We start from the raw sequence: 13,855 nt of genomic DNA on the forward strand, positions 1-13,855 counted from the left end.
TCAAGTGACTTGCCCAGGGTCACACAGCTAGGAAGTGTCAGATTTAAACCTAGGACTTCCTGTCTCTAGGCCTGGCTCTCAGTCCACTGAGCCACCCTGCTGCCCCATGAATGTGAGGAATTCAGAGAAGCATGAGAAGACTTGTAGAAAGTGATACAGAAAGAATCAAGCAGAACCAGAACAACAATGTCTACAATGTAAATAAAAACAACACTGAAAGATCACCAAACTGATTATTTGTAGTACCCAAGTTTACAAGACCATACATATGAAACTGGAAGGGACCTTAGAAGTCATCTAATCCAATCTTCTCACTTTAAGGATGAGAAAACAGAGGCCTAGAATGATTAACTGACTTGCCCAAAGTCAAACAGGAAATCAAAGTCAGGTTTTGAACCCAGGTTCTCTTACTTCAGAGTTGGCATTCAACAGACTATAAATACACTATGGTGCGTGCATCATCCTCTGTTAAACATGTTTGCCATGACAACAAGCTCAACTGCTTTTCTATGTAATAAAAGGGAGGCTTTAATGAAAGTATAAAAGTGAATATGAAAGTCAGTCAAAGCAAAAGGCATCAATAAAACTTTCAAAAATTGATCAGCTTTAAAAAATTGATACTATCAGTATAGTTAGATTCTGCTGCCTACTAAGCAAATCTGGATGTGTTGAGAAATTCAACAAGATATTAAGGCTGAGCCATGATAATTCTGGTCAGTTTAAAGCAGATGGTACATTGTTTGGTTTCTCTCTCTTCAATGATGGAATTGTCAGGGCTACTAACATATTCATTCTTGTTCAATACATTTCATTAATTTAAGCACAGTAACATAAAGAACCTGAAGTATATGTGGCCCTGAAGATATTCCAGCCTCTGGGAAAACCAACAAACTTTAACAAAAAAAAAACCACATCCAAAACAACCCTGATGTTTGCAGATGACTGCTCTTGAAGCACACATAAGCAACATGATTCCCAGGTAAAAACCAGCCATGTAGGCAAGGCTCTGCCACTAACACTGTGTGACCCTGGATAATCTTCTGATTATCATTTGATATTAATACTGAAACACTAAACTACTCTTTAAAACAACAACAAATTAATGCTAATTCCAGGGATGCTCTATGGCTATGAATCATGGAATTTCATCATCTCCAAATAATCAAAAGTAAGGATTATTCAAAAGGGTAATAGGGGTGTAAATAGAGTACAGCCTATTACTAATGAAAATTTATATGCAAGAAAAATAGTAAAAGTTATTGTCAAGGGTGGGGGGAGTGCGGGGGTGGTGGTGAAGGGGATAAGAGGAGTATGAATCAGGCAACCATGTTAAAAATGTATATTAATAAATGTTAAAAAAAAAAGTTATTGTCAAAAAGATGTACTAGAAAGAAGGTTGGCTGATCATGTAGGCTAGAGTTTAAAGATAACATATAGATCCCTGGCATATTGTACCATGACAGATGTGGCCCAAGAATCCTGCCAGGGCCTATGATATTAAATGAATATTAAATGAATAAATTTCTTTCATAACTATAGATGAGGGAAAAGTTCTTGATTAAATGAGGTATAAAAAGAATCAATGTTAATAAAATGGATAATTTTTATTACATAAAATTGACAAGCTCTTGTACAAAGTCAGTGCAATGAAAATTAGAAGGGAAACATAAATGGAAAAAATCTTTGCATCACACTTCTCTGATAAAGATCTGATATCCAAAAATATACAAGCAATTGATTAAAATATATAAGAACAAAAGCCATTCTCTAATACATAAACAATCAAAATATATGAACAGGCAGTTCTCCAAAGAAGAATGAATATAAATATCAAAAGCTATGAATAAAATATGAAAATATTAAAAACTGCTCCAAATAATTAACAATAGAAATGAAAATTAAAATAATTCAGAATTCATGTCATCCCTAACAGAATTACAAAGATGACAAATAAGGAAAATGGCAATTGTTGGTGAAACTTTGGAAGGAGAGACACACATATGCACTACTAGTGAAACTGTAACCTGGTCTGGCCATTTTGGAACTACACTCCCAAAGTCACTAAACTATAAACTGGTTATACTTTCCTTTGTCCAAACCATAATTCCACTAAGTCTATTTATATCACAAAGAGATCAAAAAAGGAAAGGAACTATATGTACAAAAATATTTATAGCAACACAATGTTGTATTGTATCAAATTGAGGAATGGCCAAATAGATCTAGTATATGAATACAGGAGATAATTATTGTGCCATGGGGAATGACAAAAGCATAGCAGATCCATTTCCAGTATGCTACCACTCTTGTCTTTGGACATTTCCATTGTGCCACCCATCTATCATGTGTGGGGTACCCTTCCCTCCCACCTGCTTTTCAACTTCCTTTCATGTGATATCTTCCCTGACTATGTAAGCTTCTTGAGAGTAAGGACTCTTCTTATTTTATTTATATCCCTAGCACTTTGTACAGTGCCTGGCACATAACAGGTGCTTAATAAATGTTAACTGGCTGAATGATTCAGATAAACTTGGGAAGATTTACATGAAGTGATACAGAATGAAGTGACCAGGAAAACAATTTCTACGACTACAGTATTTTAAAAGAAAACTTTGAAAGACTTTAGAAGAGAGCAAGATAGCAAACAGCACAGTATTTGGAATTACTGTGTTAAATTTATTATAAACTTTATAAAACAAGCAGTGCTTAATGTTCATTTTTAAGGAGAATTCTGTTCTTACATATGGAAATGGTCACGTTGTCAAGTTCATAATTAAAATGTAAAAATATTGTAGCATCTTAAGTATGAGTTATTTGTGGCAAATATTTTTTATTTAACACTTGTTATTTCCTTTTCTTAAAAAAAAAAAAACCTCTCAGATTATCTTGTGGTTAAATAGGTTTTCTAGTAAGAAGTAGGAATTGATGTCAAAATTGATTTATGTCTACTTCCTAAAAGCAATTTCCTTCAGTGCTTACGTATCCTTAACAAATTAGGTGCCAGAATTGGAATTTCTCCCAGATACTACTAGCCAGAAACAATTTCTCAACTGTTGCAGACCACACAAGGGTTAAATTTCACCCAAGCCCTGATGTGATGATGTCCTTCCTACTACTCACTATTAGGGTTGGGGTCTCTTTGCTAAAAGTATGATCTCCTAGTCCAGAATTTAGATATTATCTAATTTGAATGTAAGAAAAAGACTGACTTGTTAATTTTGTTTAATTGATTAGCTAACTTGTTTAATTTTCCTGCCACTGGAATAAGTGCAGATCTTAGATGAAAAATATCTCTGTATCACCTACAGTGATATTTCAGAAACATTCTTATTTCATATTTTCTGTTCATATGGTTCTCAAAATATTGGTAGTGTCATAAATACAAACCCCAAAAGTTTATATTTCTAATAAGTTTATATTTCTTTATTTACAATGTTCAAATAAAATGTTACCAAGGGGCTCTGCTATACCATCAAAACATTCTGCATTATTTAAGCCTTATTTTAATGTTTCACTTGTATATGGTCAAATTATAATTTAGAATAATTATGAGCTTTTTGTTTTACAATATTTTTTCTTTTTTAAAACAATATGGCATTTCAGCATTCTTTGAAGTAGCAAAGAACTGGAGAAAAATGAGAATATGGCTGAAAAAAACTCTGGTATGTGAATTATTTGACTATTATAATAATAAAGTAATAATAATTATTGCTAACATTTATGTAGTGCCTACTATGGGCCAAACCCAATACTATGAACCTTATAAATATTATCTAGTTTGATCTTCACAACAATCCTGGGAGGCAGATGCTATTATTATTCCCACTTTGTAAGTAAGGAAACTGAGGCAAACAAGAGGTTAAACGACTTGCCTGGGGTCTTAAGGCCAGATATGAACTCAGGTCTTCCTGATTCCAGAGGCCTGGTTACTCTTTCTATCCATTGCATCACCCACCTAGCTGTCCCAAGATGTGTGTGAAATGATGAAGCAAGGTAAATTAACACAACCAAAGGAACACTATATGAAAATGAACAAAACACCATGAATGAAAAAATCACTCTCTCTAAGGAAGTCAGTTGTGAGTAAACAAAAAACCAACGATAGTTCTAGAACATCAGATAACAAAACATCTCCCCCTTCCCTATGGCAGCAAAGGAGTCTACTAGGGCAGAAGTTGTACAAACTATCAGATCCTGCCAGTATGCCAGGTATGTTTGCTTAACTATTTTTCTTTGTTATAAGCGATAGGTCAATCTAGAGAGGGAGGGTTGTTGGTTTTTACCCCCAGAAATGACTGGAACATCAAGACAAAAGCTATCAATAAAACATATTTGTAAATAAATACCTGGCATTTCCAACATAGCTAGTGTAAACTGTAGGAAATGTTTTAGCATTACATCAGTGATTCAACTTTAAATTTCAGGTTCCTCAACTAAAATCTGCAAAGAGGACCACCACACTGCTGTTCATCCTTCCTATGCAGTAGTGGCATGGGAAGGCAGAAGCTTCTTTGATGGACTTCTAGGCACTGGGGTTACCTGGAAAGTAGTTACAACTATGAAAGGAACTAATTAAAAAAATATATCTGAGAGTACATTTTTGTCAAATGCCTACTTTTATGCAGATAATATGTAAATTCTAGGAAGAAAAGACAAAAACATCCTAGAATTTAATATGTTTAAACTCCATCCAGAAAGCTTGAATATATAAACTCTTGCCATTTTAAATAACCTAAGTTTTTATTTTAAGTATAACAGTTTCCTATTGGAAAAAGAAGATCATTTTGTAAATGCCCTGGTGGATTTAAGCTGAACAGATGTTTTTAAAATTTGAAAATAGTTTAATTTTCAGTAAGAAATAACTTTGAAGTGTTTTGTCATGCATAAAAAATTAATACACAAGGCATACAGAGTATGCAATCTTGGCTGAACACACTGGAAATATAGAGCTCTAATTTTAATGTGCCTATCTATATGTTTGTACTGAAACAAATAAAATTATGTTTATTTCAGTGACTATAACATGCATTTATATGAGCCTGGGCTCTCCTATTTATATATTTAAAAAGCATTAAAATAAACATTTCTCTCCAGAAGTAGAATAAGCATTTCCTAAGTTTTAAAATTGTTTTTTAGATATCCTAAAAATTTCAGAGGAAATGAAAAATTTTGCAGTCTAAGTGAAAATAAACAGCCTAGGATTTTAAATTTAAATCTGAACACAATTTTCACCTCTACTTAATAGTATCTTCAAATTGGCAAGATACATAACAACAACACCACAAAAAAAAAACAACAAAAAAACAAATGGAGCAATCAGATAAAGTTTAATATAATGGACATACCTGGAGCTGGTCTATAGTTCCAAATGGAATCTTCTGCTTTCTTCTCCTAAATGCATCAAACTCCTCAGATTTCATTTTAAGAAATTTTTCTTGTTGCTCTGTCTTTAATTGAAGCTCCTATATAAAAACAGAATGAAAAAATATTTTTTATTTCTTTCAATACTTCATTTGATTATTAAAACAAGACAAATTTTCTAAGTATTTCTTAGCTTTTGGTAAGGTATGTTGATTATTTTAGAAGACTGAAAGCTGCAATTATAAAGCAGGACCATAGCCAGCAGTATGGGAGATGACACTGATAAGTACCCTCAATAATTTCTCCAATATCTTTTCTTGTCCCCAAAGTCACTTTTTCCTTGGTCTCTATGAGTTGTTGTACCAGAGGTTCTTACCTCCTACCTCTCTTCTCTTTTTAGTCCCAAACTCAGGCAATTTCTGGATGCTCCAAGAAAGCAACTGCCCTAACATAAAGGTGGAATAAGGTAGAAGATACTGCTGATTCCAATTCCTGACAATGCTATAGCTGCCCTTAGGCAGACTTCCACCACCACTCATCCACTGGACATTCTAACTCCTGCTTCTTCTTCTTCTTCTTCTTCTTTTTTTTTTTTTTAATGAAAACCCTTACCTTCCATCTTGGAGTCAATACTGTGTATTGGCTCCAAGGCAGGAGAGTGGTAAGGGCTAGGCAATGGGAGATAAGTGACTTGCCCAGGGTCACACATTCTAGGAAGTGTCTGAGGTCAGATTTGAACCTAGGACCTTCCCCTCCCCCTCCCATCTCTAGGTAGGCCTGGCTCTCAATCCACTGAGCCACCCAGCTGTTCCCTACTCTTCTTTTTTATCCTTCCTTCTTTCCCTCTTATGTTTCATCCTTTGTCCTCTTTTTATTTACTGTCATCATCAGTCTACTTCATTAGATCTTGTTTCTCTCACTGCTACTACTTTCTTTTATACTTTCTTTTCTTCTTTGTTCAAAATACCTTCATAATAAAAACAGCCAAAGAAATGTTATAGATGAAAATAAAGTAAACCAAGTGAATATTACTACTGCAGTACATTTTTAAAAGGCAAAAGAAAATTTTTCATTGCTTATAGGAATTAGCTACATTTATAGACAAAATCTGGGAATATGATATCCCCACTCATTTCTATAGTTCTGAAAATACAACATAGGATATTATTTATGTCATTCATGGTTTACTTAATCTCTCTGGGTTTAGGTTTCTCATTTGGTAAAATTGGATAATTCACTATCTTGGGGTTGCTATAAAAGTCGAAGAAGATGATTTATATAAAATAGCCTAAAATCATCAAGTACATTATAGCTATAAATTAACATGATTATTCATGGTATATTCATTAATGTAGACTTCCACTTAGCTCCAGTCCAGCCACAAATTCCAAATTACTGGCGTCCATATAATTACTAATATTATAAATACATTTATAAATTAAATACAAAATATGAAATTGTTTAGCCTAGAGGTTTGTAAAGAATGAAAACAAACACTGGTATCTGACCATACCAACACTGATTATTTTTGAGATCCAATCTCAAGAATAGGGCCACATAATAGGTAAAACTGATTATAAAGTCAATCTGTCTTGAATAGAGACTGAGACAAACTTTGCCTTTATATTGAATTTTATTGCATATTCAATATAGGTCTGCAATCTTCTCTTGAAGTTGCTGTCTTTTATTCTTCCAAAGACTCATGGTCACTATCCCTATAAAGATACTAGGCAGAGTAAGAAAGGGATTATCATGACCAGTTGTATTCTTCTCCTCCATAATGGGCCTCAGAAAAGGCCTGGCTACATGACAGTTATTAAAAATAGAGCTGCATCGAAAAGAAGAAAATGGAGAATCTTTGTGACTTTTAAGGTAATGGTGTCTTAAGGTCCCTCCACCCCACCCCCACCTTCCCTTCACCCTGACCCTGGGATTATGTACTATCTGTTCCTAGACTAAAGTATCATGGGGTCAAGTCATGCATTCCTCCCAGGAGGATTCATAATGGTTGCCAAATTAGCCTATATTCAAAAGGAAATAATAAGTAGGCAGTTATTTAGTAGTGATTAAGGGCACCGTGAGCATTCCACTGACCAAGATGTCTCCTGACTGACTGAGGGAAAATGGGCCTTGGGATTGCAACCCAGATGAATGAATAGCATTTGGTGGTGATGGTGGGGGGATATCAATGGAAGGGCAGAAAAGTACTACCCGTCTTTTTGGTTCAAGAAGGAGCAAGAGCTCTGGGGCTTGCAGTAAATCATAGTGGGCCAAATGATGTTGGCTAGGAAGATGAAATGAGGAACTTTAAGATTATTAAATGTGTCCTAGAATCTTTTTATATGTACATTTGATTTCTTAAGCCATATCACTGAGATATCTATAAAAATACTTTCCCTTATTTATAAATATCCAAGGAAAAATAGATTTGTGACCTGCTGTGCAAGGACAAAGAAGGAAAAGAAAGATGAACTGTCAGAATCAGGACATCCAGATACAGAATGGCAACATGTGTTTTGGGGGAGGATTCAGGACCAGTCATAGCTTTAGTTGCTCCAGCTGCATAGTCAAAGTTTAGTCATGTTTGTTTAGAATACAATATAGTTAAATTAGCCCTAGCCAAGAGAAAGAATTTCAGTTCAAAGAATGAGATGATATCTGGGAAGCTGAGTTATCCATACAGTCCCCATAGGCTTTCCCTGTAAGTGTGAAGTTACAAGAGCTAGCTTTCTAATTATACTCTCATGTCTTCCAGATCTACTGGTTAATTCAGATCTCCATAAGAGGTTGATGCCACAGTGTTATAGCAAAGGTGATGATAAAAAGTCTTCTGTCTTAAATTTATAATAGTGAATTATAAAAAGAGAATTTGAGATTTCTGGGATAGATTCCTAATCCTAGAGTTGCATGTAAAGCAACTATGACTCTTATAAACATCCTTGGGTAGCACTCTCAAGGGAGAGAATATAGGTACAACCCGCATAAAGTCATTTATAGTCTGTGAAAATACAGACAAAATAACATTACAATGGGAAATTGGTTCTTACATACTTTATTTTTATTTTTAAAAATTTGAATTCCTTACATAAGCTCAGAAGACCTGGATTCTATTTTTCTAAATCTACTGCATGAGTTTAAGAAAATTACTTGTTCATCTTTCTCCTTAGTCTTATAAATTATTTCATAATAAAAAGAATAATGGCTATAGGATTATATGATAGCTAAAGAAAGATGATAGAAGGACAAAGGAAAGTGAACACACTAACAGAACTTTTTTCTAGTAAATAATATTAAAAATGGGATAAGAAGCAGAACCCAAAATGTGTAAAATTGCTTTTTTAATTGAAAAACAAAAATGATTTCATTAGTTGTCACTATTCCCTCACCAATAGCAACATCTCACCTTAGAAGATGTTTTTATGAGCTGCTCACACCAAATTCTGGTCTAGAAAGAACTACTGCTTATCAGTGATACCTAAGAAAAGTACTATCATGTTTAGAAAAGAATGCACTAATAGCATTATCAAAGGTAAACGACACTTTCTTACCTTGATTTTTTGTTGATCCCGCTTAATCTCTGCATCGAGTTGCTTCTTTTTTTCATTTTCTTCCCTAAGTCTCTTTTGTAGCTGTGCTTGTTGATATTTCATATGATCTACATTCTGTTCAAGTTCGGAGGCGTGTTTCTCATTTTGGGCAGAGAGTGATGCCAGCTTCTTGGTATCCTGTTGCTTCTTTTGCAAGACCTGTTATCACATAACATATTGGAAAATATGGGGTTAAAGGAAAAATGAACAGCTGTATCTATCCAATTCTATCAAGAAATCCAGGAGGTCAATTTCACTAACAAAAGTGAACATTTTCTTACATTTAAATAAAATTTATTTCTTATATTCTGATAGCTGCACAAAGGGATTATATATAACCTAAGAGTTCTTGTTTTTAATTTTCTCTTCTACTCCTTCCCTTGTTGAATAGGAAAAATCACAATATAATTTTTATACATATACAAGAAGTAACAAGAATTCTTTATGTGGATATAGCTTTTCACTAGATTTATGAAAATGGCAGTCAAAAATCAAACTAGGGAATTTTCGAAAGGAGGAGAGGGTAATCCTTTCTTATAAGGACTTTTCATCCCTTCAAACAAAAATTAGATTTTTACTAATGTAAAAAAGTTTTAGTGTCAGAAAACTACACAATCATAATGTTTATAACTGAACATATGAAAATGCCAAAGAATGCTTACTTTTTTAATGTGGCTCTTCTGTCAAATGATCCCTGATTTTTAAAAAGTTAAAATCTATAGACACTTTCTTACTAATAAGATGTTTTCAGTAAAAATAAAATTTAGTGTGAATGTTGAAAAACAACCCTAATAATTACCTTACCAATTATTTTAAGTTAAATGTCTTTTAAGAAAGAAAGAAGGATGGAAGGAAGAAAGAAAAAGAAAGAAAGAAAGAAAGAAAGAAAGAAAGAAAGAAAGAAAGAAAGAAAGAAAGAAAGAAAGAAAGAAAGAAAGAAAGAAAGAAAGAAAGAAANGAAAGAAAGGAAGAAAGAAAGGAAGAAAGAAAGGAAGAAAGAAAGGAAGAAAGAGAAATAGGGAGAAAAGAAGGAAGGAAGGAAGGAAGGAAGGAAGGAAGGAAGGAAGAAAAATACTATGAAGTGATGATGACTAGGGTTGGTGTCCAGAAGAAGGTATCCTACACCTTTGCAAAGGACAAGGACTACATTGTATGCAACACTGCATAAAATGTGAGTTAGTTTTGCTGAACTAATATTTTTTGTTCCCTTTCAAATTCTTTTTTTAATAAAGGATGGCTCTCAAAGGAATGAAGATGCAAGTGATATAAAAAAGATAAAAATAACAATTTTTTTAACAGATTTTGGATTTGAACTTTAACTCTGAAACCAGTGGCTCATCGCACTACGACCTGCAGCTTCTCCTCTGCCATGCTGTATCATGTCCTTCTCATAAAACATTGTGTCCCTTTTTCAAACAAATGAAACATTGCACCAAAATGTTTTTCTTACAAAATGTCAAAACCTGATAACATTTCCAGGCCTTTACAATGTCATCAGACTCATAGAGTAATTCAGTCTTTATTAAACAAGTATTTATTTAGTAAGCACCAAGAATGAACCAAGAACTCTGCTAGTTATTTGTTCTCGTCAATTACTAATAAAAAAAGTCTACTCACATATAAAGCATATTAACCATATTTATTTCCTTTTATTTTGCAATCTATTCAATAATAAACTTTAGATACATTACTCATTTTACCCACCGGTTTCCACTTTTTTTCTATCAGATCTTTAATTAAAACTACGAATTTGAGTTTTACCTTCTTTTCTCTTCACCTGTCAGTTAAAGATCCAAAAGACATAAAACAGAAAAGAAGAAAAGACTAAAGACATAGAAAACCCACTATTATGTATAAATCAGTCTTTGAATAAATGAAGTAACTGTCATTAATTCAATCCACATAACAAGTGGATTTAGCTTGGTATGAGGCTATGCAATTAGAGATTAAAGCTCATTTGCTAAATTTAAAAGAATGCCATGTTGGTTTTCAGTGGAATTTCATTTGTAAGATCCACATATCCTAATTTTGGTTCAGAAAATATATACCACCTATGATATACTTTCACAACCACCAAACCAACTATAACATCTAGTCCTTAGGTTTGCTTTGGTAGGCAATATGAGAATTTAAATAGGATCTTATGGCAGAGTTAATGAGATAATTAGGGTAAGTACAAGGGGAGTTTTAGCAGGGATGATTTTATTTGCTGGTAGAAAAATGAAACAATGTATACCTCATCTAAAGTATTAACCTACCATTCCTCACATACAACAAAACATCACAAAAGTTTGGATGTTAGGTGAATGAGGGTTTTGAGGAATCATTTGTTGTAAGAGATTATCTGCTCTAGGAAATTCATTATAATAATCTTAATAAAATATTGTCATTATGACTGCCTGCCAAGACATAGAAACAGTTTTATCATACAAAATCCTTTCTTGTAATCTTCAATATATTTTACCTTTGGTTATTTCTAAACATATAGTTAAACTATTAATACAAATAAATTAGATTAATTATAATATCTGAAATTGATAAGACACTCCATCAACCAATCCCTGGGCATTTTTTTTCTTTTCTTTTTCTTACCTTCTGACTTAGAATCACTACTGTATATTGGTTCTAAGGCAGAAGAGGAGTAGGGGTTAAGCAATGGGCACTGACTTGCCCAGGATCTGGGCCAGATTTGAAAATGTCTGAGGTCAAATTTGAATCCAGGACCTCTTGTCTCTATGCCTGGCTCTCACTGAGCCACCCAGCTGCCCTCTCCCTGGGCATTTTCAATGGCTATCCCCCATGTCTGGAATTCTCTCTCTTCACATATGCCTCCTTGTTTCCTTCAAGTACTAGTTAAATTCTAATCTTCTGCAAGAAGCCTTTCTTAATACCCTCATTTTAAAAATAAGTTTTTGCTGATTTCTTGTTTCTGATATCATCTTTCCCTCTCCCAGAGTGTTATCCCACATAATAGTATTTTTAAAGGTGGGGATCATTATAACTGATATATTCAAAAAAAGTCCAAAAACATGGAATATGTATAACATGTGCATCTTCCACTTTCAGAAAGAGGAGGTGGTAGTGGGAGTAATCTTCTCTTATCTCTTTATTCAGATTATGTTTGCTCTTTGTAATTTTGTTAAATTCACATTTGTTTTTTTTTGGTGTGTCATTCTTTCCTTCCATTTACAACTGTTGTAGTTATTGTACATATTGTATTCTTGGAACTGCCCGCTTCACTCTGCATTAGTACATATAAATCTTTCCATGCTTCCCTGGATTCATCACATCATTTCTTCTTATAGCACAATAATAATCCATTATATTCATTTTCACAATTTGTTTGACCATTGCCCAATCAATGGGCATATACTGTTTCCAATTCTTTATAATCATAAAAAGTGTTGCTATAAATATTTTGGAGTATTTGGGGACTTTCTTCTTATCAATGGCTTCCTTGAGGAGTATATAAGTCAAGTAATGGATTTGGAGTCTCTACTTGAAAGAGTATGCACACGTTTTAGTCACTTTATTTGCATAATTACAAAATGCTTTCCAAAATGACTACCATTTCAAAGCTCAAAAAACAATGTGTTAATGTGCCTATCATTTCAACAAGGCCTCCAACATTGCCTGTGGTCATTTTTTGGGTCATCTTCGCCAATTTGCAGAGTATGAGGTAAAACCTCAGGTTGTTTTGTATTTCTCTCTTATTATTAGTGCCTTGGAGCATATCTTTCATGTGATTGTGAATATTTTTAATTCTTTTGAGAACTGTTTTTCATACCTTTTGATTATATATCTATTAAGAAATGGCTATTAGACTTATATAATTTATATATCTTATATATCAGAAAAATTTGATTTAAAGATGTTTTCTCTCATTCTACCATTTTTGTTGTCTTAGTGATATTAATTTTGTCTGTGCAGAAGCTTTTCTGTTTCATGTAATCTGAATTATCCATTTTATCTTTTGTAATTGCCTCTATCTTTTATTTGGCTAAGAATATATCTCCTACCCATGGATGTGAGAGATCTATTTCAACTTTTTAATATTATGTGCATGATCTATTTTCAACTTTTTAATATTATGATCTTTAAGGGTGTGTATCCACTTAGAATGTATTGTGGAATATGGTATAAAAAGCCTTAATTTCTGCCAGACTGTTGCTTTCCAGTTTTCCCAGAAGTTTTTACTCAAATAAGGAGGTTTTTACTAGGTAATTTGTTTTCCATTTTATAAAAAACTGGATTAAGTTTTACTATTTCTGATTTTTCCTTGTCAAATCTATTTCTTGGATCTACCTATATTTTAACCAGTATCTGATGGTTTTGATGGCTGCCTCATAATATAGTTTGAAGGATGAAAATGTTATTCTCTCTCTCTACTTCTTTTCATCATTTCCTTTGATATGCTAAGATCTTTTGTTTTCCTGAATAAATTTTGTTATTATTTTTATCAAGTTCTATAAAAAGTATCCACCTTGATAATTTCATTGGTTAAGGCATTTAAAAGTATAAATCAACTTTGGTAGTCTTGTCGTTTTTATTATATTAGCATGGCACAGCTAGGAATATTCCCTTCAGCTATTTAAATTATTTATAAGGAGGAGAAGGAAGGAAGGGAAACTTCTTTAAAGTTTCATTGAAACTTCTTTAAAATGTCCAGACAATTCTGAGGGACTTTAAGGAAGAATATGCTATTCATATCCAAAGAAAGAACTGTGGGAGTAGAAATGCAGAAGAAAAAACATATGATTGATCACATGGTTTGATGGGGATATGATTGGGGATACTGACTTTAAATGATTACTCTATTTCAAATATTAATAAATTTGGAAATAGGTTTTGAACAATGATACATGTAAAGCCCAGGGGAATTGCTCATCAGTTCTGAGAGGTGGGAG

The 13,855-nt window shown here is 33.2% G+C and overlaps 1 protein-coding gene across 4 annotated transcripts in view; it reads right to left on the reverse strand.

The window, feature by feature from the left end:
* The window catches only part of KIF27 (kinesin family member 27), a 97,429-nt gene that overhangs the window by 28,679 nt on the left and 54,895 nt on the right, over window positions 1-13,855 (reverse strand). For 2 of the 4 annotated variants that reach the window (XM_044658522.1, XM_044658498.1), the window contains exons 10-11: window positions 8,910-9,107; window positions 5,346-5,462 (exon numbers count right to left, since the gene is read on the reverse strand). In XM_044658522.1, the coding sequence (XP_044514457.1) occupies window positions 5,346-5,462; window positions 8,910-9,107 (315 nt within the window). The remainder of the gene's footprint in view (window positions 1-5,345; window positions 5,463-8,909; window positions 9,108-13,855) is intronic. The other 2 variants (XM_044658507.1, XM_044658515.1) reach the window with 2 other exon arrangements.

The sequence above is a fragment of the Gracilinanus agilis genome, chromosome 1 (genome assembly GCF_016433145.1).
Source record: "Gracilinanus agilis isolate LMUSP501 chromosome 1, AgileGrace, whole genome shotgun sequence".
NCBI classification, from domain to species: domain Eukaryota; kingdom Metazoa; phylum Chordata; class Mammalia; order Didelphimorphia; family Didelphidae; genus Gracilinanus; species Gracilinanus agilis.